At 47.6% G+C, this 23256-nt stretch overlaps 1 protein-coding gene across 3 annotated transcripts in view; it reads right to left on the bottom strand.

The window, feature by feature from the left end:
- The window catches only part of LOC132572179 (E3 ubiquitin-protein ligase TRIM11-like), a 69102-nt gene extending 48938 nt beyond the window's left edge, over positions 1 to 20164 (bottom strand). Inside the window, exons 1-7 of one of the 3 annotated variants that reach the window (XM_060238986.1) lie at positions 19695 to 20164; positions 19340 to 19504; positions 8198 to 8293; positions 7110 to 7340; positions 5578 to 5600; positions 3615 to 3724; positions 1339 to 1371 (exon numbers count right to left, since the gene is read on the bottom strand). In XM_060238986.1, the coding sequence (XP_060094969.1) occupies positions 1339 to 1371; positions 3615 to 3724; positions 5578 to 5600; positions 7110 to 7340; positions 8198 to 8293; positions 19340 to 19504; positions 19695 to 20138 (1102 nt within the window). In that variant the 5' untranslated portion in view covers positions 20139 to 20164. The remainder of the gene's footprint in view (positions 1 to 1338; positions 1372 to 3614; positions 3725 to 5577; positions 5601 to 7109; positions 7341 to 8197; positions 8294 to 19339; positions 19505 to 19694) is intronic. The other 2 variants (XM_060238987.1, XM_060238985.1) reach the window with 2 other exon arrangements.
- Between the last annotated feature and the right edge of the window lie 3092 nt (positions 20165 to 23256).

The raw sequence follows: 23256 nt of genomic DNA, 5'->3' as shown, positions 1-23256 counted from the left end.
AATCCCCTTTTAAAGCTGGCTATGCTTGTATCTACCGCCACCTCCTGTGGCAGTGAATTCCATGTGTTATTCACCCTTTGGGTGAAAAACTACTTCCTTTTATCCATCAGCAAGGAGGGCTGACCAGGAAAGGAAATAAAATAAAGGGGGGAGGGCTCTTTGAAATTACAGTGCTTGAGAGAGCCCGTCTGGGTAGTGGTTAAGTGCGTGGACTCTTAACTGGGAGAACTGGGTTTGATTCTCCACTCCTCCACTTGCAGCTGCTGGAAAAGCCTTGGGTCGGCCATAGCTCTCTCAGAGCTGTCCTTGAAAGGGTAGCTTTTGGGGGAGCTCTCTCAGCCCCACCTACCTCACAAGGTGACTTGTTGGATGGGGGGAAGGTAAAGGAGATTATGAGCCACTCTGAGATTCAGAGTGAAGGGCAGGATATAAATCCAATATCTTCTTCATATCATTTTATTATATTATACATATCATTATACTTGTATATTTTCACAACAGAAATGTCTAGAGATTTACTTTTTAACAAAGCTGGGAATTCAGAAAACCAGGTACACGTTTGGTAAGACATCACATCGAGATCATGATATAACAGATCCTGGAAACTATTTTTTTTAAAAATAAAAATCCCCCCAGAGGTCAGGTGAGGAAATGCTCACCACAGGACAAGGTCAGGGAAATAGTGGCCACAGAGGTTGAGAAACTCTGAATTCTCCCACTCATACAGCAGCCAACCACACTTCGCTGCAATCCTTCCCAAAACTTCAGTGGAAATGAGGTTTCAGAAAGCTGAGAAAGTCCAAGAGATGCACAAATGCAGTGGGGAAGCAAGGAAAAACCCTGCTACACAAGAGTGTTGAACATGGGGCAGGTAATCCCTATGGAGGTGGCCAGGATCAAACTAGAACTGAAAGAAATATCTTTGGTACTTAATTCATGTCCCCTTTCTGCTTCTATTAACACTGCTCCAAAAACTAATGTCTGTTGTATCCTCAGCGGCAATTTTAAAAGAACTGCTATATTACCACTTGGAATCTCTTCTGGACTGCAGTTACCAACACAGTTATTGACCTTCAGGCATGATCTTCCCTGGGCTGGAAAAATGGATGCCTCAACAGCCACCTTTGGCAGAAGAATATTGAGACTTTTCTTATGGAACTCAGCCAAGCCACAAACGTCCTTCAGCATTAAGAATTGTTTCCTTGCCTCACATATATTTTGCAGAGCCACAAAGACACTATCCTGATGCTTGCAAACACCAAGCAGAAGAACACAAAACTTGTACAGTGAAGCTTTTTAGTTCAGAAATAATTGATTAGTGTATGGAGAAAAATGTACCTTTCTGCATGCGAAGGCCAGAATCCATAGTGTCTGAGGAAGTAAAGGAACAGAAAGTGAGACCCTTGTGCTTATTACAAATCTTAGGACAAAAATATCAGTTAATAATACTGTCTATTTTCTCTTGGGGAGGGCCAGAAGAATGGTATAGCCCCATCTCGTCAGATCTCAGAAGCTAAGCTGGGTCAGTACTTGGATGAGTGAAAAAAGACTTTGCGGGGGGGGGGGGGGGAGGAAGGACAGCAAACCATCTGTTTCTCACTGAGTTTGAAAACCTCTGGCTGGGGTCATCATAAGTCACTTGTGAGTTCATGGTACCATAGGCATGTATTTCTTCAGTTACAGCTGAAGGGTTACATTTCGGCCCTGTCCCCTGCCTGGTGGAATGAGCTCCCCCTGGAGATCCGGGATCTGCTTCAATTCCGCAGGGCCTGTAAAACAGAGCTCTTTTGCCAGGCAATGGACATCACTTGTTATCAGCCTCCCCCCTTCATTCCATCCCAGTGCTATAAGACCTGCTGGACGTGGACAATAGGCCATGTCTGTGATGCAGAACCTACCATTTTAGTACCTATTTTTCTCTGTAATTTTATATTTTATATATTTTAAATTGGTTTTTTACTGTTGATAGTTTTTGTGATGTAACCCGCCCTGAGCCTGTTCTATGAGAAGGGCGGGCTAAAAATCGAATAAAATAAATAGAAGCTATTTCTGGGGGGAAATCAGGGTACAAATATTCAAATTCATTTTCGCTTTTGCTTAACTTGAGGTCCACCTCATAGATAGTATGCTAAGGACTGTGGCCCAAGTATCCAACCCAGCTAAATTTAGGATGATTCGAATCAGAGTTTCCACAATGCCCCATCTTAAGCAGGGTTGCAGCCTTCTGAACTCACTGATTTCAATGGTATCAGAAGAGTGTAACTAAGACAGCACTGTGGTCCCCTTAAGACCATTCAGCAAGGACATATTCAAGCAAAAACACACACAATTGAAGGGAACAGTTTTGATTTGGCCACAGGCACACTGCCAAGAGAAAGGGGGGGGGGTGTCCCCAAAATGGATCTGGTGGGTGTCTTCATTAAATGCAGATGCCTGAAGTGCAGTGTCCTCCCGCTCCCTATCATTTTAGGTGATTTTTTTACCATCTGTCACTTCCCAATTTGCCCTTGCACCGTCATAGTAATGATTAGATATCAGCAACACAGAAATCCATATAATGCAATACCTCTTATCATTGCAATTATTTGAGTTTTGTATGAAGAAAAAGAAGAAGATATTGGATCTATATCCTGCCCTCCACTCTGAATCTCAGAGTGGCTCACAATCTCCTTTATCTTCCACCCCACAACAGACACTCTGTGAGGTGGGTGGGACTGAGAGAGCTCTTACAGCAGCTGCCCTTTCAAGGACAACTCCTGCGAAAGATAAGCTGACCCAAGGCCATTCCAGCAGCTGCAAGTGGAGGAGTGGGGAATCAAACCCGGTTCTCCCAGATAAGAGTCCACATACTTAACCACTACACCAAACTGGCTCTCCTGAAAAGTATATTCAGCTCCAATAGTATATATTTTATTCTATTGTGTATGTAATTGGACAATAATATATCTTTAGTAACATATAATGATCGCAACAAATGAAGTTTTATTTAGGCACTATTACAGCAAACCCTTCTTTTAAATCATGCTTCATGTGCTGTAATCCTTACATTGTGGACAATGATATAAGCCAGGGGTGTCAAACAAGTGGCCCAAGTGTCGAATCAGGCCCCTAGAGGGCTCCTATCAAGTCGCCGAGCAACTGACTGTCATCTGCTTCCTTCTCCCTCTCTCTTGCTTCCTTCTACATCACAGCTTGCTTTGCCAGGTTTGCTCAACTGTACAGGAACTACAGAGCAAAGCCTCTATTTTCTCCATTGTCTGAGGCTCCTCCCTTGGAAGGGAGGAAGGGGGGGGAAGGAAGGAAGGAGCTTCCTTTGCCTAGTTCAGGAGATACAAAGAAAGCACCTTTAAGATGACTGAGTGCTAATGTTTTAAGCATGCTTTATTTTAAGTTTTTTTAAATCTTTAACTGTGTTTGTCTGTGTCCTTTATAAAATTTATAACTCTGCTACCTGGCATTACATTTTATGATACAAACAGCCCAGTCCAACAAGGTCTCATTTCTGTCAGATACGGTCCTCATAAGAAAGGAGTTTGACACCCCTAAATAAGCAGCCTGGAGCAGACTAAAACATATCAGGCCAGTCTGAAACTCCTGCAGCATTTCTTCATTACCTTTGAATTGCTTCTTGATGTCGTCCAAAAAATCTGAGCAGTCCCAGATGCGCCACTTCAGTGCAAGAGGAGAAGCTGCTGGACTCTCAAACGACTCCTTTTCTTCATACCTGGAGAAAATGCCATTAACGTGCCATCCACCCATTTCAGAATCTCATCTCCCCCATCCCCTTAAATAGAGCAGAGAAGCAGAGGAAGGAACTGGTACAAAGCCAAGAGACACAGTCAGAGGCTGAAAGCACAGAAAGTTGAGGGGCTCTTTGAAAAGGAATGTTCCCTCACTGAAGCTTCTGCTTTTTGTAGCAGGAACCACTTTGCATATTAGGCTACAACCCCCATGATGTAGCCAATCCTCCTGGAGCTTACAGGACTCTGCTTATAGGGCCTACTGTAAACTCTTGGATTATTGGCTACATCACAGGGTGTGTGGCCTAATATACAAAGGAGTTCCTGCTCAAAAAAGCTCTGAGCAAAATGTTTAGATGCCATGTGGTTCAGGAACAGTGGTAGAAACATGGAAGACACACCAACTCCTGATTCGTGATGTGTAGTATACCCTCGACGCATGGAGCACATCAGTTTGGATTGGGCAGTCATCATCAGACTGGGTTGGGAAGACATCCAAGTGCCCCTGCAGCCAGCCCCGATGCCAACCAAGGCATTATTTGGGCCAAGTGAAGTTTACCACCTGCCATTTTGTGGAATGAATAAAACGGAGGAGACCTGAACTCTGTGTTTTGTGGGGTGTTGTTCTGGCAGCATTTGCCACAACACAAGGATTTTCACTGTCTGACAGAAGGTAAGCTGCGGCAGCCATTTTGTGAGTGGCACTATCTTCTGTGGCAGCACCCTCCACACCATGTCAGAATTCGAAAAGTATCTGCAGCCTCAAAAAGGTTGGGGACCCTTGTTTTAGAGATGGACAGCTAGGTGCCAAACCTAGAACCCCCCCTCCCCCAATTTCTGATGGATTTCAGAATCTCATCTCCCCCATCCCCTTAAATAGAGCAGAGAAGCAGAGGAAGGAACTGGTACAAAGCCAAGAGACACAGTCAGAGGCTGAAAGCACAGAAAGTTGAGGGGCTCTTTGAAAAGGAATGTTCCCTCACTGAAGCTTCTGCTTTTTGTAGCAGGAACCACTTTGCATATTAGGCTACAACCCCCATGATGTAGCCAATCCTCCTGGAGCTTACAGGACTCTGCTTATAGGGCCTACTGTAAACTCTTGGATTATTGGCTACATCACAGGGTGTGTGGCCTAATATACAAAGGAGTTCCTGCTCAAAAAAGCTCTGAGCAAAATGTTTAGATGCCATGTGGTTCAGGAACAGTGGTAGAAACATGGAAGACACACCAACTCCTGATTCGTGATGTGTAGTATACCCTCGACGCATGGAGCACATCAGTTTGGATTGGGCAGTCATCATCAGACTGGGTTGGGAAGACATCCAAGTGCCCCTGCAGCCAGCCCCGATGCCAACCAAGGCATTATTTGGGCCAAGTGAAGTTTACCACCTGCCATTTTGTGGAATGAATAAAACGGAGGAGACCTGAACTCTGTGTTTTGTGGGGTGTTGTTCTGGCAGCATTTGCCACAACACAAGGATTTTCACTGTCTGACAGAAGGTAAGCTGCGGCAGCCATTTTGTGAGTGGCACTATCTTCTGTGGCAGCACCCTCCACACCATGTCAGAATTCGAAAAGTATCTGCAGCCTCAAAAAGGTTGGGGACCCTTGTTTTAGAGATGGACAGCTAGGTGCCAAACCTAGAACCCCCCCTCCCCCAATTTCTGATGGATGAGGCTTTGGGCATATGCTGTTTGTCACTGACAGACAGATGGAGATCCACGCTCTTAATTACAACTGATTTGACCCTCAGCCATGATCCTGAAGGACCACACTCTCCACAGGATACCCAGTCCACTTCCAGCATTAAGAAGATTAATGTTAAAGGCCTACTTACTTCTGCAAGGTCCTTCTGGCATCCTAAAGAAAAAAGGCAGAGAGAGAGACCTCAGTGCTTGCTAAAAGACCATACCAGGAAGACCTCTCAGACTCTGGAAGATTCTCCATTCTATCCTTTCACTTGTGTCCAGCTAGCAGACTTCACTAACAGGCTGCAGTAGATCTATGAGAGAAAATCTCTGAACACAATATCAGCAGAAAAAGTAGAGCTAGATGATCTGCTTTGACAACTCAACGGTGGCAACTTTCACAGATTTTTCCTCACATGGAAGGCAGGAAGCCCACGGATTAGGGTGTGTTCCCCTTGTGGCCACCCACGGATGCAGAGGCATTCCCAGCAAATTTTCTAGCCTCAGCCCTGAGTCACTGTGATTTCTCTTCTTTTCATTGGAGGGCATTTTCTAGGCTTAAAAATAATACGTAGATTACACTAGCATTATAACAGCATACTGATACCCAGCTTTCCATTTTTAAAACAGTAAAGTCCTTATCATTGCAGAGATAAAACTGAAAATGTGCAGCCTGCACTTTCATTAAAACAAAAGCTAGGGATTAGTGCAGCAGATTATACTGTCAAAACACTATAGCAATCTAGCCACTGCCCTTCTCTTTAAAGCCCAGAGGCAGAGGGCGGAGGATGGTGTCCACAGAAGGAAGAAGAGAATGGATTTATACCCCATCCTTCACTCAGTGAGTGAATCTCCTTCCCTTCCTCTCCGCACAACAGAGAGAGCTCTGAGAGAAATGCTCTTCTGTAAGAGAACTGTGACTGACCCAAAGTCACCAAGCTGGCTGCATGTGGAGGAATGGGGAATCAAACCTGGTTCTCCACATTAAAGTCCGTTAGTCTTAACCACTACACTGAACGTGCCAACCTCCAAGCATGAAATATAAGCTACATACCCTGTACCCACAGATATCCTCCTTTCAAAACTCACTGTGAAAAATCTGGCATGTGACCTTCATTCTTATTTGTTTTCTTGAAACAGCTACCCATGAACCTGGCTTCATTTGCATGTGGTCCCCCAGACTGACTGACACACAAACACACTTCTGCTCCTGAGATGGAAGCTGAGCAGCCTCAGTTTATCTGGGAGGGGGCAGAGGTGGGGGGAGAATGCATTTCCAGGGGCTGGACTGGCTGAGATTGTCCAGTCCACAACTTTCTGGAGATGTAGAGGAACAGAGAGGAAAGCGGCCTTTGTGCAGACCTGAAAACTTGTTAGCAGACCATGGAATATGGATTCTTTGAACGGAATATGGATTGTATTGTTTATGGAACTGATTACATGTAGAAAGGGAATATATCAATACCTTCATTGTTGTAAAATAGTTATTAGAGCATTTTTCCTTAATTTTCACAGTGATTTTCTATTTAATTTATGTCTACTTTCCGTGATTCTCTGTTGCGTTGTATATAGTAACATAAACTGGGCTGGCTTGCTTTTCTGGTAAGTGAAGAAGGCACAGAGAGGATTGGAGCCAGCCCTCTCCCCAACGCGACCCTGCCTCTTCCTGTCACCCTCTCACCTGCAGGAGATCTCTGGCTGCCTGCTGACACTTTTCCTCCATCTCCTGGATGAGGCTTTCCAGAGAGGAGAGTTCCTCAGAGAGCTTGGCCAGCTGCCGGTCCCTTTTCTTCACCACCTCCTTCTCCATTTCTTCCATCTGGGCCAGCAAAAGTTCCTCTTCTTCCTCCAGAAACTTCTGTAGTTTCCTGAACTTGATCACCATCTTCTGCCGTTCTCCTTTGGTTTGCCTCTGAGACAGAAAAAGAAGAAGAATGCAGACAGTGGGGGAAGAGGGCCCTCAGGAGAATCCTACGGGAAGGGCAATTCTGCCTTTCCTGGAGATAGTATCCACATTTGGTAGGAAAAGAGAAAAATTTAGAAAGACCCATCCAAAGTCCACATGTATTATTTTTGCCTTAATTTCTTCTTGGAGTACTGTTTTACCTTACAAAACATAAAAAGCAAAACAGTGAATGCCAAATTAGACAGGATGTCCTGTGTCCCAGGCTAGCCCTGGCCAGAGGGATAACATATACAGCAGCAAAGGACAAAAACAGTTGAAGAATCTTCTGACGCCCACCCCTCAGACACACACTGAGACGCTAAGGTTCCTATCATGTGAACCTGGTATAGCACCCAACATTACAGAGATATAATAGGAAAGGTGTGCCTCTTCATATTCAGAAAAGCGCCTTCTAAGTGGTCTCTCATTCCCTCTTTGTTGGAAACAAATTCCATATCAGAGGAGGCTGCCTTCACGCTCAAGTTTTCTGAATTGTCTTCCGTGTTTTTCCCCCTGTGTACATTTCCAGTGCCTGTAGAAGACAAAAGAGCTGAACGAGCGTCTTGAGTCTCCACACACAGGAACACTAGGATTATTTTCACATGCAGCTTTTGCACTGGTACAGTAAACTAAAGTTCTCGTCACAGAGATCTGAGAGGAAAGGTGCTCCTCTTAACATTCACAAAATGTAATTTCTAAGGGGTCTCTCATTAACTGTCCTGTGGGAAACCAAGCCATTCCCAATAGCGAGAGGCTTCCTTCTCACATGACTTTTCTGCATTTGGGACTGTAAGTTTCAACTTCCCGGCAATACTGATACTTACGAGCAGGTCTTGGCTTTCCTTCACTATATCGGCTTTGTATGCCAGGATTTTGTTTCTCTCCTTCAGCAGAATCTCCACACAATTGCAGAACTGATCCTAGGAGGGGAAATGGTTCAAAAATTCAGGTTTGTTTCTTTTCAAAAGTTTAGGATACTCGATATAAAAAAGCCCTGTGGTGAAGCCAAATCCAGGTCTCACATTGGCTATGGTGTGCACTCCATCAACCTTCAGCCCGTCAACCCCTACTCAAAGTCTGTTGCGTTCCAGACTGAGGACTGAGGCACTGCTTCGCAGAGGAGAGAAAGAAAGCCTTTGCTCGATTGATTGGCTGAGGGAGGGAAACAGCCACAGCTGAGGACTCCTTCCCCTCCTCCTCTGGGGAACCAAACAGCCAGAGAGACATAGACAAAAAAACCCCGATCCATTTTATTCTAGGTCTACAGAGAGAGAGGGGGAAAGAGAGCAAAAAAGAGAGACAGAGAATACAGACTCCTGTGTTTAAGACTGAGCCACTGCAGAAGCTGTCTTTGCTTTCCCTTCAGTGCCTGTTGTTGGAGATAATTAGTGTGACAAAGCAGGGCAGGTGAACTTGGGATACTTGGACCAAGAGGAAAACTTAAGGGGTGGGGTGAGTAGGCAGAGCCACCTGGGTCTTCCTGGTGAGTGTGTAAAAGGAAGAGAAGCAAGAACAGGTCCCTCTGATTGTTTGGAGGAAAACTTCATCCCCTAGGCTGCTCTGCTTTCATTTTCATGTTAGTCTGAAGAAGGTGGTTGAAATACAAAAGATGGTTACATTCATCAATGAGTAAATTACCCCAGTGAGATCACAAAAGTGTGTGCTTTTGAAAAACAGGTTGCTTACCTGTAACTGATGATCTTCGAGTGGTCATCTGTGCATTCACACCCATGGGAGAAAGCGCGCCTGCGCTGATCCGATCGGTACTTAACAAGCCAAAGGATTTTCGCGCTCAGCTCCAGTGGGCATGCGCAAGAACCCCACCACGCATGCTCACAGAGTGGGCGCGGACATCCCGTCAGTTCCTTCTGACCGCTGTATGATCCTAAAGAGTGCCGAAGGACCGACAGCAGTGGGGAAGGAGGGTGGGTGGTGTGAATGCACAGATGACCACTCGAAGATCATCAGTTACAGGTAAGCAACCTGTTTATCTTCTTCGTGGTCTCTGTGCATCACACCCATGGGAGATTAGCAAGCTAGGCCTATGTCTGGAGGAGGGTGCTGGAGGTCATTCAGACACAGCAGACAGCAGAAGCACATTGCACACTAGGAAAAACACAAGTGTAGATAGACAGTAGAGGCATAGCAGCTTGCTGACTGGCCTAGATCGTAGCTCTGTAGATCTGCTGTATAGACCTCTGTGGATCACCTGATGCAGCAGAGACATGGCTAAGGCCCTAGTTGAGGGACCTCAAGGCAGGTAAAGAGGCAACCCATGGTAAGGGACAGTAGAGCTCAGGATGTCCTGTTAGGCCTCCGGGAAGTCTCTGAGATCTTACAGTTTAGCTTGGAAGAAACTGTGGAGAAGAACAAGTTAGTATTGTTTCTAGAGTTGAATGAAGAACACAAAAGGAGGACCCTTTTGTTATCCAAAGAAAGGAGACTTTCTTTATTTGCCAACCCACAAAAAGAGTGTTTGCAAAAGAGATGTCAGAGTTACAAAGGGAATTCAGACTCTATTTCCAAGAAAAGAATACCGCTGGAGAGTGGGGAAGAAGTATATTCTCATCATGAAAACAAAGGGTATCATAACATAGAGCCAGTAGTCCAGCTATCCAACCAGTGAGAGAGACAGCCCTCAATAACGCTGCTCCCTATGACAAGAAATGAATGGAACCAGTAGCCAGGGGTTTGGAGAGGTTCCCTGGCAGGATTGATAAGAGAAAGGCAGATGCCAAGGCGGAGTGGTCATTTGGCATAAAGATGAGAGCCGAGGTGGCCTTTAGGAAGTGAGTAATAGGAGAGTGTGAGGATGACCGGTACCCATCAATGGAGGTACAGTGTGCCAAGACGGCCAGGAGGCTGTCCAACCCAAGAGGAGTTGAGGCTGCAGCCCACAATTATGCCAATAGGATGTTCCATATTTGGAAGAAAAGTAGGGGGAGTCTCTGGGACGAGATGACGCAGAAGAGGAAAGTAGCGATGGCAAAGCCATCATAGTTATGCCCTAGAGCAGTGAGGGCATGGCTTCAGAGTTTGTTGGCTACCCTGGAATTTCAAGGTGCACATGGGAACACGTAGAGGTATTGGCTGCGTCGCAGGAAAGGAGACAAGATCTGGTATCCACTCCTGCTCTGGGGTAGAACTGCCGATGTTTCCTATCTTACCCAGATGCTGTCGATTGGTGAGTGACCCCAGAGGCATAACAGAGGGTGGAGAAAAACCTCTCAACGTGAGGGGATGACGCCCTGCAGATTCAAGAAATCGCCTGTATGTTCAGGTCCGCAAGTGGGCAGATGACCTGTGGGAAGAGTGGAAGTCCATACCGTCTGTCGACATTCCCAGTACTAGGGTATAAGCATCCTGGCAATAGTCCATCTGTGACAGCTATAAGATGCGGGATGAGGCATTTATGCAAGGGTGAACACAGACCTCTCTGCAAGTGATAGCTGAGGGAAGTGTGTAGTGGATCTTATCGCCAGCGTTCCCAGAAAATGATGTGGTAGTTGGCATGGTCGGGTTATAAGTGACTTGATACAGCCTGTCCCTGCCTCCTGTTCCCAGTATTCCAAGGAGGTCTCCCATCCAAGCACTTGACAGGGTTGGCCCTGCTTAGCTTCTGAGATCCGATGAAATCAGGTTCGCCTGGGCTATCCAGGTCAGGGCTGGTAAGCTCTTGACATGGGATCATTCATGTGCATCTTCCAGAACCAGAGACTGGTTTGTAATGATCCAAAAGGAAGGATAGGGAGTTGGAGAGATGTCCCGAAAAACAGAAAGAAAAACATTATGCACCAATCCCATGGTTCGGGCAGTAGGGAGAGGTGGAGCAACAGGGGGTCTCTGAAGAGTCAGAGAGATCTGAGGCACCAGAACTCCAGAAATGTAGGACATGCATGAGGAGGCTGGTAAGCACCCGGACCGAGGTGGTTGAGGCCATAAGGCCCAGCGAGGATAGACATGGAAAACTGTGTGTTCTTACCATGTTCGGGACACATGTGCAAAAGAGAAAGTTCTGCACTCCCCGTATGATGTGTGCATGTGTGTGGACCCCACAGGCTAGCATTCATAGTTGTCCCTGTGGACTGGGCCATGTTTAAAGGATTTTAGATGTCTTTCTTTCTTTCTTTTTCTCTCTCTCTCTCTCTTTCTTTCTTTCTTCTTTCTTTCTTTCTGTTTGGAGTTAGCAACCAACAGTTACAGGAGTGTGGTTAAACCTAGGAAGCAGAGCAGGCTGAGAGTTATAGTTTGAGAGGGATGCATGATGAATTCAAGTGCCCAATGGAAGTGAAGTGGTCCAACTGAAATGTAGTGGGAATACACACCCAGTAAATTAGGGGTGCCAATCCCTACTTCACATTAGTTGGCAGGAGCATATCATGCAGGGCAGTCCTGCTAAAACTGTACTAGAGGGACGAGTACTAGTGTCAATTGGAGAGTCAGTTTGATGTAGTGGTTAAGTGTGTGGACTCTTATCTGGGAGAATCGGGTTTGATTCCCCACTCCTCCACTTGCACCTGCTAGCATGGCCTTGGGTCAGCCATAGCTCTGGCAGAGGTTGTCCTTGAAAGGGCAGCTGCTGTGAGAGCCCTCTCCAGCCCCACCCACCTCACAGGGTGTCTGTTGTGGGGGAGGAAGGGAAAGGAGAGTGTGAGCCGCTCTGAGACTCTTCGGAGTGGAGGGCGGGATATAAATCCAATATCATCTTCTTCATCTAGTGCTCTGTGGATCCTGATGAGGCAGAGGCCTCCCAGTCCTGTTTTTGATACCATGAAGTGCTGAAAGGGAAGGGTAGAAGAGCTTAGTCCCTGAACAGGAATAACGGGACTTCTGCCAGAAGGACAGTTGGTATTAATATGAGCCTTCAACCGGCAGTTAGCCGATGCAGCTGCACTACATTCTCTCAGGTAAGAGAGAAAGGGTGTTGGTTAGTACTGAGGCAGAACCCTGCTTCTAGTAGAGTTCAGATGGTTGGTGCTAGGATTGTAGTTTGTTCTGGGCTGTGTTCCGGATGGCATAGAACCTGGAGGCAGACCCAGATTGCAGGGCATTGTGATACTCCTGAGCATCTCATGCCAAATAGTATCTGCAGTAGAGTGGACAACAACTGTCTTGAGCAGGAAAACTTTAGTATATGTTCTAATACATTTCTTTTCCAGCTGGCTTTTGAGATAGAACTTGATTAATCCAACGAATGGACATCTAGCCATCTTGCGTACATTATGATACAGTATTTTAGCACCATTTTATATATTTTAACTATTTTAAATAATTTATTTGTGACTGATATATTTAAAACTGTTTATGTTGTTTTATGTGAATCATGGGATCCCCATGTCTGTTAGCCGCCCTGAGCCCGCCTGGCGGGGAGGGCGGGATATAAAAATAAAATATTATTATTATTATTATTATTAATACCCAACTGAGGCAGCAGAGCGAAGACATGATTGGCATCCAGGAATAACAACTACAAATGATGAGTTGTTGTGAGGACAAGAGCATGCCCCCTTTGAATTAGTTTGACAGCAGAATGCTGAACATACTGGGGGTGGGGGAGGCAGTGCTTCTGAGAGTTGTTGCTCTAACATAAACTGCCAGAAACTGGTGTGAGTGGAGCAACGGAGGGTCTAAACGCCAGGGTACCAACTGAATAACATGTCTTGCCCAAGGTGTTAATTTCCCTCCCCCCCCCACAAAAAGGGGGGGCTAGAAAGAGAGAGTTCGGTCCCCAGTTCATGTATCGTACACGTATGATCCGGCCAAGGAGAGGAACTTGGAGGAAGGATCGGTGTAGTTCGAACTTCTTACTCCTTTATGGCACTACTGCTAGAGGGGGGGTTGGTGGGTGCTAAAACAGCAAATGCCAAGTGAAATGATGTTAAACACCATTGCAGTGGTCGAGGGTTGAAGTTGATAGGAGAAAGCGTCAGGGTATAGTCTAATGCTTTCATGCAGTTGCCATAGGAATTAGGGTCATCTGATGGTGAAGGCAGAGACCATAAAGCTCAGGGTAAAGAAACAGGGTGGAGGTAGGCAAGGCTTGATCTGCATCAAAACAGCCACGGGATGGCTAGAGATGCTGATATTCGGTGCTGATGGCAGAGCAATGTGAGTCTGCTCTGGAGGGTTGTGCAGATGCTTCTTCTAGCATTGATCCAATAATAGAGCAGCCAGGTCGTTGTTGCCAACAGTAGTATGATGGATGATAAAGCATCCAGTACCTAAGAACAAGAGCAACAAAAAGCTGCTGGGACGCGGAGTGTGCCTCCTGCAGTCTGTCTTTATAAGACTAGAAAGAACCCATGTGAAAACGAGAAAAGGGGGGGGGGTCAGCATCATCGCTGCCGATGAGCCTCTGCCCTCGAGGTTGAACGTCGGTATGGGGGAGCGCTTTGGCTCCAGTGCCCACGAGACTGGCCAAGCAGAGGGCATTGGCGCTGGGAGCCACAAGTATCGATGGGAGGTGCGTTTGCGCTATGAACTGGAGCACGGAAGCACTCGGCTCGGGAATAAGCTGAGCGTCGGGGGGCTCAGTCAGCAATGTCAGACAGAAGCGATGATTCCGACGCTGATCCTTCCGATGCCGATCCTTCAGTGGGCAAGTGGCGTATGATGATAGAAGTCATGTTTGCCATGCCTGCTTCCACCTCAAATCACTTGTCTTCCCCACAGCAGTTGCTGAAAGGTAGTGAGGACTCCGACTTTGATGCCGAGAATGCTCGTAGGTCAGAGCGGTCGGCGTCGGAAAGGGAAGAGCCACGAGAGTTTGTCTTGCTCTCAGTGGGCTCCGGCACCAACATAGCGAGTTGGGCCGTGTGTTGTCCAGGCTGGAAGACATCGAAGTCCATTGAATCAGTTAGGGAGACGACGCAAGCAGTTTGAACAGGCACATTGCTGGCTTTTTCCTCGTTAGTCTGGAGGATTGGTGAAGATCTATGCTGTGAGTCCCTCTGGGCAGGGAGAGGAGCGGAGGAAACGAATCAGGAGGGGAAATTTGATCCCAGCACTTGAGTCGGCAAGAGAGCCCGCCTCCATTGCTTTTCCATAATGGGGAAGGGGAAAAAAGGGGGGGGGGAATCCGAAGGGCTGAAGAGAATAAAGTTTTCGACTTTTCTTCATCTCACTAGGTTTGTTATTATTTGCTTTTGAGGTAACATGAGATTAGAAGTGGCTATTTAAAAGGTGAAGTAAATAAAAGTACCAGCCGGAGCGAGGAGATCAACTGATCAGCGCGGCGGTCAGAAGAGAACTGACGGGATGTCCGCGCCCACTCTGTGAGCATGCGTGGTGGGGTTCTTGCGCATGCCCACTGGAGCTGAGCGCGAAAATCCTTTGGCTTGTTAAGTACCGATTGGATCAGCGCAGGCGCGCTTTCTCCCATGGGTGTGATGCACAGAGACCACGAAGAAGATCTGTGTTATTCTGCCTGCTTTGTGAGTGTGTGTGTGTTCACTTTCATTTAGTGAAAGTACTGCCAGCTGCTAAGGGATGAGGAAATTAAGACTGTACTCAGGGGAACTGCACTGCTGCATTTTTATTTATTTTGGGGGGGAAATGGAAAGTCTCCTGGCTCCACCCCTGAAGTCCCCCGATATTTTCTGAGTTGGGCCTGGCAACCCAACAACAAAGCTTGGTTCTGTCAGTAAAAGGCAGGGAGAGGAGGCCTATTTCCAGGCCTATTTTGGCCTTTGAGGGAGAACTCATTGGGGCCAGTCCTGACTAAGGTTGCCAGCTCCAAGCTGGGAAATTTCTGGAGATTTTGTGGTGGAATCTATGGAAGCCAGACTTTGGGGAACGGAGAGGCCCCAGTCCATCCACCAAAGATGTTATATTCTCCAGTGGGAAAGAGATTTGTTGTCTGGAGTTGAGTTGTGATAGTAGGAGACCTTCAGCCTCCATCTAGAGGTTTCCTACCCTCTGTGTCACTTGATGCCATCAGGCTGGCATGACTTAACTCAGGGGTGTCCAGCCTTTTGGCTTCCCTGGGCCACATTGGAAGAAGAAGAATGGTCTTGGGCTGCACATAAAATACACAAATACTAATGACAGCTGATGATGAGCCAAAGAAGGTCCGTGCATAATTTTCGTGATATCCGCCACCGGATATAAGCAGAAAAGCTCTTGCATAATAATCCTAATTATGCGCCGCCCCATTCGGAGGGTTTTTAAAAATCATCAAGCAGGTCCCAAGTTTGTGATCACTGATATAGAAAATATACGGTACATATCTAGGTAATAAAACTTAATTAAAAAAAATTATAAAAGAAAAGAGGGCAACGTAAAACTAGTGGCCCAGACCAGGCCACTGTAGGAAGGGGGGGATCAGTAAAGAAGATCATCCCACCCCTCCCAGAAACATAGGGGATTAATACCCTTTCTGCTTCCAAGTTCTGCTGCAGATGGCCCAGGGCTGAAAGCAGGAACCATGCCTTTAAATGTCCTTTGCTTTCCAGAGAAAATAGGGGTTTGGGGGTTTCCTTTGCCTCATCCGAAATTCTGTAGCTGCATGCTTCTCTCGGCACTGCGTTTGTTTCCTTCAGATAGGTGAGGGTGGGCTCCTTACACAAAGTATCAGTGGACACTTTGGTTAGCAGGAGGAAAGGGAGGAGCACACTGCCCAATTGAAGGTGTGAGGCAGTCTGTGAGGGACTCAGGCTCCGCTCCTCCTTCTTCCTGATTTGTCATCCTCCCTGCAGCCTGTCTCAGCCCAATATAATCAAGAATTCAGTCTGCTTAGCATCGACAGGTGATATAAATGAAGGGCTGGGGGAACTGAGGCTGCAGAGGGGGCCTCTAAAAACTGCTAGGTGGCCAGGACCCTTGGTTGCTACAGGGTTGGGTGGAAGAGACGTTTGTTTTGCTCTGCTCCCAAACCATGCCTCTAAATTTCTGACAGAGGGGGAAGGGAAATCATTGTTTCCTCTCAGTGCCCTCCTTCAGAAGCTTGGAACAGAAGAGGGGGAAGGGAGTAGGCAGATTTTTTTTCTTTTTCGCACTGGCCCCTGCTTCCCAACTGAAGCTGGCTTTCTGCTGACATACACAGGCCTGCTTGTAAAGCCATCCCAAGTGCAGAAGACTCACTGTCAGGAGCAAAAAAAAAGGGGGAAAGTCATTGATTTGTTTTTAAAGCAAGAGTCCTGTTTTTTCTACACGCTTTTTTTTAAACCTCTCTCTCCAGGGACTGTGTGTCTCTTTTCCAGGCACAGTTACAGAGAAGGGTAAGGGGATTCTGGAACTCCCACAGAAAAGAGATGGAGGGAAAATGCAACAGAATCCACCCAAGGCAGTGGAGCCATCTCCATTTTGAGGACAGCAAGCCCAGCTCCACCACACAAACCCCACCTCCAATGTTCACAGAGGGGGCCAGCAGCCCTCTGACAGAGAAAACTCCCACCCCACGCCACAAGCCCGTCCAGGAGCTTGGGAGGCTGGCTGTGCTACTTCCCAACTTCCCGGAGAGCCAGTTTGGTGTAGTGGTTAAGTATTATCTGGGAGAACGGGGTTTGATTCCCCACTCCTCCACTTGCACCTGCTAGCATGGTCTTGGGTCAGCCATAGCTCTGGCAGAGGTTGTCCTTGAAAGGGCAGCTGCTGTGAGAGCCCTCTCCAGCCCCACCCACCTCACAGGGTGTCTGTTGTGGGGGAGGAAGGTAAAGGAGATTGTGAGCCGCTCTGAGACTCTTCGGAGTGGAGGGCGGGATATAAATCCAATATCTTCTATCTTCTTCTTCCAACTTTCCCAGAGAGGGGCCCACAGCCACCCCTGATACCTCCAGAGCACAGCTGAGAGCTCTTTGTCCTGGGTGGGAGATCCAGAGGAACCTCAGCAGAAAGAAAGAAGAGCTGGAGAGCACCCAGGAGCAAGGGAAGAGCATTCACACACATGTACTCTGAGTCAGCTTTAGTGCCCCCTCTGGTGGTAGGAGGGGGGGAAGCAAGCAGGGGGAAAAACCAGATGTAGCCTCAGTTCCAGGATCTGCCACCACTGCAGCACACAGTTCCAGGTGCTGTTTTAAGAGAGTTTATGTCATTTGTGCTGGGGCCGCATTCAAAGTCATCCTGGGCCACAGGTTGGACAAGCTTGACTTAACTAGTTCTGGCCACTATGATGTGGCAGTCAGCGTTTCAGAGCAGGGTCTGCCAGACCCAGGTTTCTACTGTGGAAGCTGACTGGGTGATTTTGGACCACCCACATACTTTCAGCCTAACCTACCTCACAGGGTTGTTGAGCTGATCAAAGGGGAAGAGGAGAATGATGTAAGCTGCTTTGGTTCTTCCCACTGCAGAGAAAGACTGTCCTTTTCCTAGGCAGAGACTGCAAGGAGGGGGAAGAGATGGAAAGGTGAAATCAGAAGAGCAGATAAAGGTAGGTTGATTGTTGGCTGGGAAGGACAGAGGGCTGATAACTCCAGGTTGGGAAATTTCTGAAGATCTGAGGGATGAAGCCTGGAGTGGGTGGAATTTGTGGAGGAGTGGGAACTCAGACGTACCATGCCATAGACTCCATCCTCCAAACCAGGTATTTCCTCCTGGGGAACATTTTTTGTCAATCTCCAGGTGAGACCTGGAGATCCCTCAGAATTACAACTGTTCTCGATTCCAATGGAGGAGGAAGGTAAAGGAGATTGTGAGCCATTCTGAGACTCTTTGGAGTGGAGGGCGGGATATAAATCCAATATCTTTTTCTTCTTCTTCTTCTTCAATGGAGAAAATAGTACACTCTGCTGAGGTCACCCCCCCCCACACACACACACACAACAGCCAGCATGATGTGGCAGTTGACACTTCAGAGGTCTATCAGACCCTGATTCTTGCTGTGGAAGCTGACTGGGCGATTTTGGACTAATCGCATATTTTTAGTCTAACCTGCCTCACAGGGTTGTTGTGCAGATCAAAAGGGGAAGAGGAGAATGATGCAAGCTGCTTTGGTTCTCCCCACCACAGAGAAAAAATGTACTTTTCCTAGGTAGAGGCTGCAGAGAGGGATGAGGAGATGGAAAGCAATCCTTCTCTTTTGCCCCCATACCTTCTTTCTCAAGCGACCCTCCTCTGCTAACTATCCCACATTTTCTCCATTTCCCTTCCCATCAGTTGTCTTCTCAACATACCTTGACTCCCTCTGTCTTTCCCTTCCCAGACCCCACATGACACTCATCCACAGCAAATTTCTAGCACCCATTGTATTTTCCTCAAAATGGGATTTATTACTAATAAAACTTAATAAAGAAAACTGCTATCAAAGACCAATCTAGACATACATGCAGGATGTCCTATGTCCAATGCTAACCCTGAGTCCCACGCTAACCCTGGCCAGAGGGATAACAGCAACTCCACAGAAGCATTTTTAATTAATGGAAAAGATAGTGTAAAGGGGAAAAAAACCAGTTAAAACCTCCTACTGGAAAAAGTGCAGAAAAGGCAACTAGAATGATTAAAGGGTTGGAACACTTTCCCTATGAAGAAAAGTTAAAACTCTTGGGGCTCTTTAGCTTGGAGAAATGTCGACTGCGAGGAGACATGATAGAGGTTTATAAGATTATGCATGGGATGGAGAAAGTAGAGAAAGAAGTACTTTTTTCCCTTTCTCACAATACAAGAACTCATGAGCATTCGATGAAATTGCTGAGCAGACAGGTTAAAACGGATAAAAGGAATTCCTTCTTCACCCAAAGGGTGATTAACATGTGGAATTCACTGCCACAGGAGGTGGTAGCGGCCTCAAGCATAGCCACCTTCAAGAGGGGGTTAGATAAAAATATGGAGCAGAGGTCCATCAGTGGCTGTTAGCCACAGTGTGTATATATCTGTGTGTGTGTGTGTATTAGCAAAGACAGATCTTCTTGCTCCCGTTCTGGACCCAAAGCCCAAAAGTAGCTCTATGAAAAAGTTTTGTAGGACACCCAGGAGTTCAGCTGGGGAGGATCCAAACACTTCCCCCACCATGATCCATCTGGTAGTCTTCCTACCTTGTACTCTTGGGCAGCCTCCTCCACGGGAACGATGTCGTGATATTGGTGCTCCCGGGACTGCTCACAGACCACGCAGATGGGGGCTTCATGGTCCTTGCAGAAGAGCTTCAGCGGCTCCTGGTGCTTCTGGCAAATTCTTTCCGTTCTAGCAGCCACGCCTCTCTGGTGCCAAAAACCAAAAGAACTGCATTTGTCTTATTTACCACCCCATATCTCTGAACTCTGTCACAGTTTGCAAATGCGCTAACTCCTCAGCTGAGGGCTCCCCCCTCCCACCAAAGGAGGCAGTGGCTTAGCTCCTTATCCAGGGAAAGCAGGAATTCCGCGTTGACGAGGCACAGAGATTTCTTACCTCCTTCTCTCCAGCAGCCTCCTTCTCCAGGGGAGTCACCTGGTGACCTCGGTGCTCCTGGGATCTGCTGCAGACCACGCAGAGGGGGGCTTCGTCCTCCCGGCAGAAAAACTTCAGGGGCTCCCGGTGCTTCTCGCAGACGCCCCCTTCCCCTTCTCCCCCCTTCGCTTCCGCCCCCTTCCCTGCCGAAGGGCTGAATCTCTTAGCTATTTCGACAAAGCTGGCCAGCTGCTGGTTGGGGCGGAGGCTGCTTGGCTGAGCTTTTCCTCTGCACTGGGGGCAGGAAGGCTCAGCGGCCCCCGCCTCCCCCCAGCTGCGGTTCAGGCAGGCTCGGCAGAAGTTGTGGCCGCACTCGGCGATCATGACGGGGTCCCTGAAGAAGTCCAGGCAGATGGAGCAAGAGGCTTCCTCGCAGAGCTCCTTCAGGGGACCTTCAGCCGCCATGGCCAGGGCGGGGGAGAGAGAAGAACAGAATCGGTTTCGGTTCTTCCGGTGTTTCCCAAAGCAGCGAGGAGGGCGTTTCCCTGCGAGCGAAAGACTCTGCAGCCGGCACCCAATCAGCGACCAGCCGAGCAAAGCCCGCCAAGAAAGAGGCGCTGGGAAAAGAACAAAGCAGTAGACGGGGGGGGGGGGGGGGGGGCGCATCTTTAAGACCAACTACATTTTGTTCCGAATGTAACAAGTCTGCTCGGAGCAGACTTCATCAGACAAAGTTGCAATGGCAAGCCATCTTTAAATAGAGAGAAAGTAGACAGAAAGAACGCCGCCTTTGCACTTCTTTGGACTAGGCGCCTCGGAGGGAAGGGAGGGAGGCTGTGGGGTCTGGCAGAGGAGACATCCCAGTGTCTGGGGAGATGTTAGAGGTCCCCGGCAAGTAGGGGTGAAAGGAGCCGATCAGGCTGCTGAGTATCTCAATATCTTCCGGTCTCAACCTTTCTTATCTTAACCTCCAAACAATGCTCTTGCCAAAGAACTTGGATCCCAGCAACAAAAAGTGCACGTTTTCTGAGAAGGACAAAATGAGTACTCAGCTTGCTGGGGGTGGGGGGGAAGTGTAGATGACTGGGGAAGGCAATGGCAACATTGTAAAAAGTACAATGTAAAAAGTTTGCCAAGAAAATGTTGTGAAAGCGGCATCACCCCAGAGTCAGAGACTGGTGCTTGCTTGCACAGGGGACTGCCTTTGCTTTTTTTAGTGGGGAGAGGGCCATGACCTGGACAGCCCAGGCTAGCTCCATCTCATCATATCTCAGAAGCTACACGATCTGGCTCTTAGATGGGAGACCACCAAGGAAGTCCAGTGTTGCTACAGAGAGGCAGGCAATGGCAAGCCATCTCTGTACATCCCTTGCCTGACAACTCTGTGCAGTTGCCATCAGCGATGACCTGAAAACAAAAAAAGGAAGTGTGGGATGGAACGGACTCCTTGGAACATCAAGGCAAGCACGGCTTTTTTTGTAGCAGGAGCTCCTTTGCATATTAGGCCAAACCCCCCTGATGTAGCCAAAACTCCAAGAGCTTACAGTAGGCCCTATAAGCTCTTGGAGGACTGGCTACATCACAGAGGTGTGGCCTAATATGCAAAGGAGCTCCTGCTACAAAAGAAGCCCTGAAGGCGAAGAATTTGCTCATGTGCAGAAATTCAATTAATAATAAATGAGGCCTCCTCCCTTCCCAAATCCACGTTCCCTGACATCACCCACAACGATCTGTGTAGAATGAGCATGAGGCCTTGGCTTCATCTTTGCCTCTTTTCTCTCCTTTGCTTTCCATCTTCAGTCTCTTGCCAGATCATGAGGCTCCTTCCTTGACAACATTAAACAAAAAGGTACTTCCTCTCTGCCCAAAGTTTCGTTCCTGCTCTGGTCACCTCTCCCCTTGCAGCCTTCTCCACTTTCCCTCTGATCTTCCAAACTAGGGTTCCCAGGTTTGATTCAGGAAATATCTGCAGACTGGAGCAAGGGTGGGACAAGCACCATTGAACTCCAAAGGGAATTCTGGCCATCACATTTTAGCGGATCATGCTCCTTTTAAATCCCTCCATTGGAAATAATGGAGGATGGGAGCACCTTCATTTGGGGCTCATAGAATTGGATCTCCGGTCCAATCTTTTTGAAACTTTGTGGGGGGGGGGTGTTAGAAGCACCAGATGCTATGCTGGACATTTGGTGCCTCTACCTCAACAAACACCTGATACCCATGGATCAATTCTATGGGGGCTGGTCTCTGTGGGGTACAATGGAGTCCCCAGTGGACAGTTCCCTTCCCACCCCGCTTTCTGATAACCCTGAAGCAGGGGGCCTCCAAACCAATGTTCCCTCTAAGCTGCAATCTTGTGAGAAAAAAATTCTACTTTGTGAGCTACTGCTATTAAAGTTGCAAGCTACTGGCATTAAAGTCAAGAGCTACTGCATAATTCACTGGGGTCATCCTTCCTGCGTGAAGACCAAAATGTGTGAGCCGGAGGCTAAAAATCTGTGACATCTCTTTAAATCCCTCCATTAACTTCTTGTCTGTTCCTAGATCCTGCAGAAACAGCTCAATTCTGCCCTTCAAAGCCCTCCATCGCCTCCCTCCTCTTTCCCACAGATACAGCCCCGGCCCCGACCTTCAGTTTCACCACACTCTGCCTCCCGAGGCCTCCTGCGCCCTCAAACAAGTACTCCCTTCCTGCCTCTTACACCTGGAACTGCCTCCCAAGAAGGCCTGCATGATATCGCCTCTCACTTCCCTCCCTAAAGGTCCCTTTTCTTTGAACCCTTGGGCAGAACTTCTTAGTTCCATATCCCTAGAATTTATGTACATTCTTCCCATTTCTCCCTGCTGGCACCTTCCGCTCCTACTTTATGGCAAATATGGCATTGAAAGTTCATCGGGGCGGAGACCTGTTTTTCTGTACTTTGCAGTGTCAATTCCACAGACAGTGCTTCACAAATAAATTTATAATAATGTGAGGGCCCATGTGGCTGTCCATCTGTCTTTGGCAGGCATAACGCACCAGAAAATAAGGATTGGAGGATCGAAATCCCTAGAGCAAAAATGAAGGGGATCCAAATATCCTGGCCCAGATTAGGTCTAGAAATGTGTAGATGACACATTAATACGACAGTCAGAGCTGAGAACCGGTGTGTTGCCGTGTACAGTGTGGTAGAGTTGAACTGATGAGGCCTGGGTTCAAATTTCTGCTCACATATAAGATTGCAAGCCTTGGGGGGAGGGGGGACCGGGCTGAAGAGCTCCCAGAATTAAAAGTGATCTCCAAACAACATAATCATTTCCCTTGGAGAGAATGGTCCCTTCAGAGGATGGACTCTGTGCCACTGTGCCCTCCCCCCTCTGGTCCCGCCCCTCCCCAGACCCCAGCCTCCCCAGCTTTGCACCCAAACTCTCCAGGACGAAGCCCACTCGCTCTTGGCCTGACTTCTCTCACTGGGTCACGGTGAGGATAAACCAGGGTGCCCCGTTCCTTGGAGACACAAAGGAGAGTGAGATGGCTGTGTGGATTAATAATGGTTTGAAAAGAGACACAAAAACAACCAGAAGAGTAACCTTAACGCAAGCA

This window comes from Heteronotia binoei, chromosome 5 (assembly GCF_032191835.1).
Source record: "Heteronotia binoei isolate CCM8104 ecotype False Entrance Well chromosome 5, APGP_CSIRO_Hbin_v1, whole genome shotgun sequence".
Classification (NCBI taxonomy): domain Eukaryota; kingdom Metazoa; phylum Chordata; class Lepidosauria; order Squamata; family Gekkonidae; genus Heteronotia; species Heteronotia binoei.
Note: the sequence above shows the minus strand (reverse complement) of the source record. Positions and strands in the feature narration are given on the sequence as shown.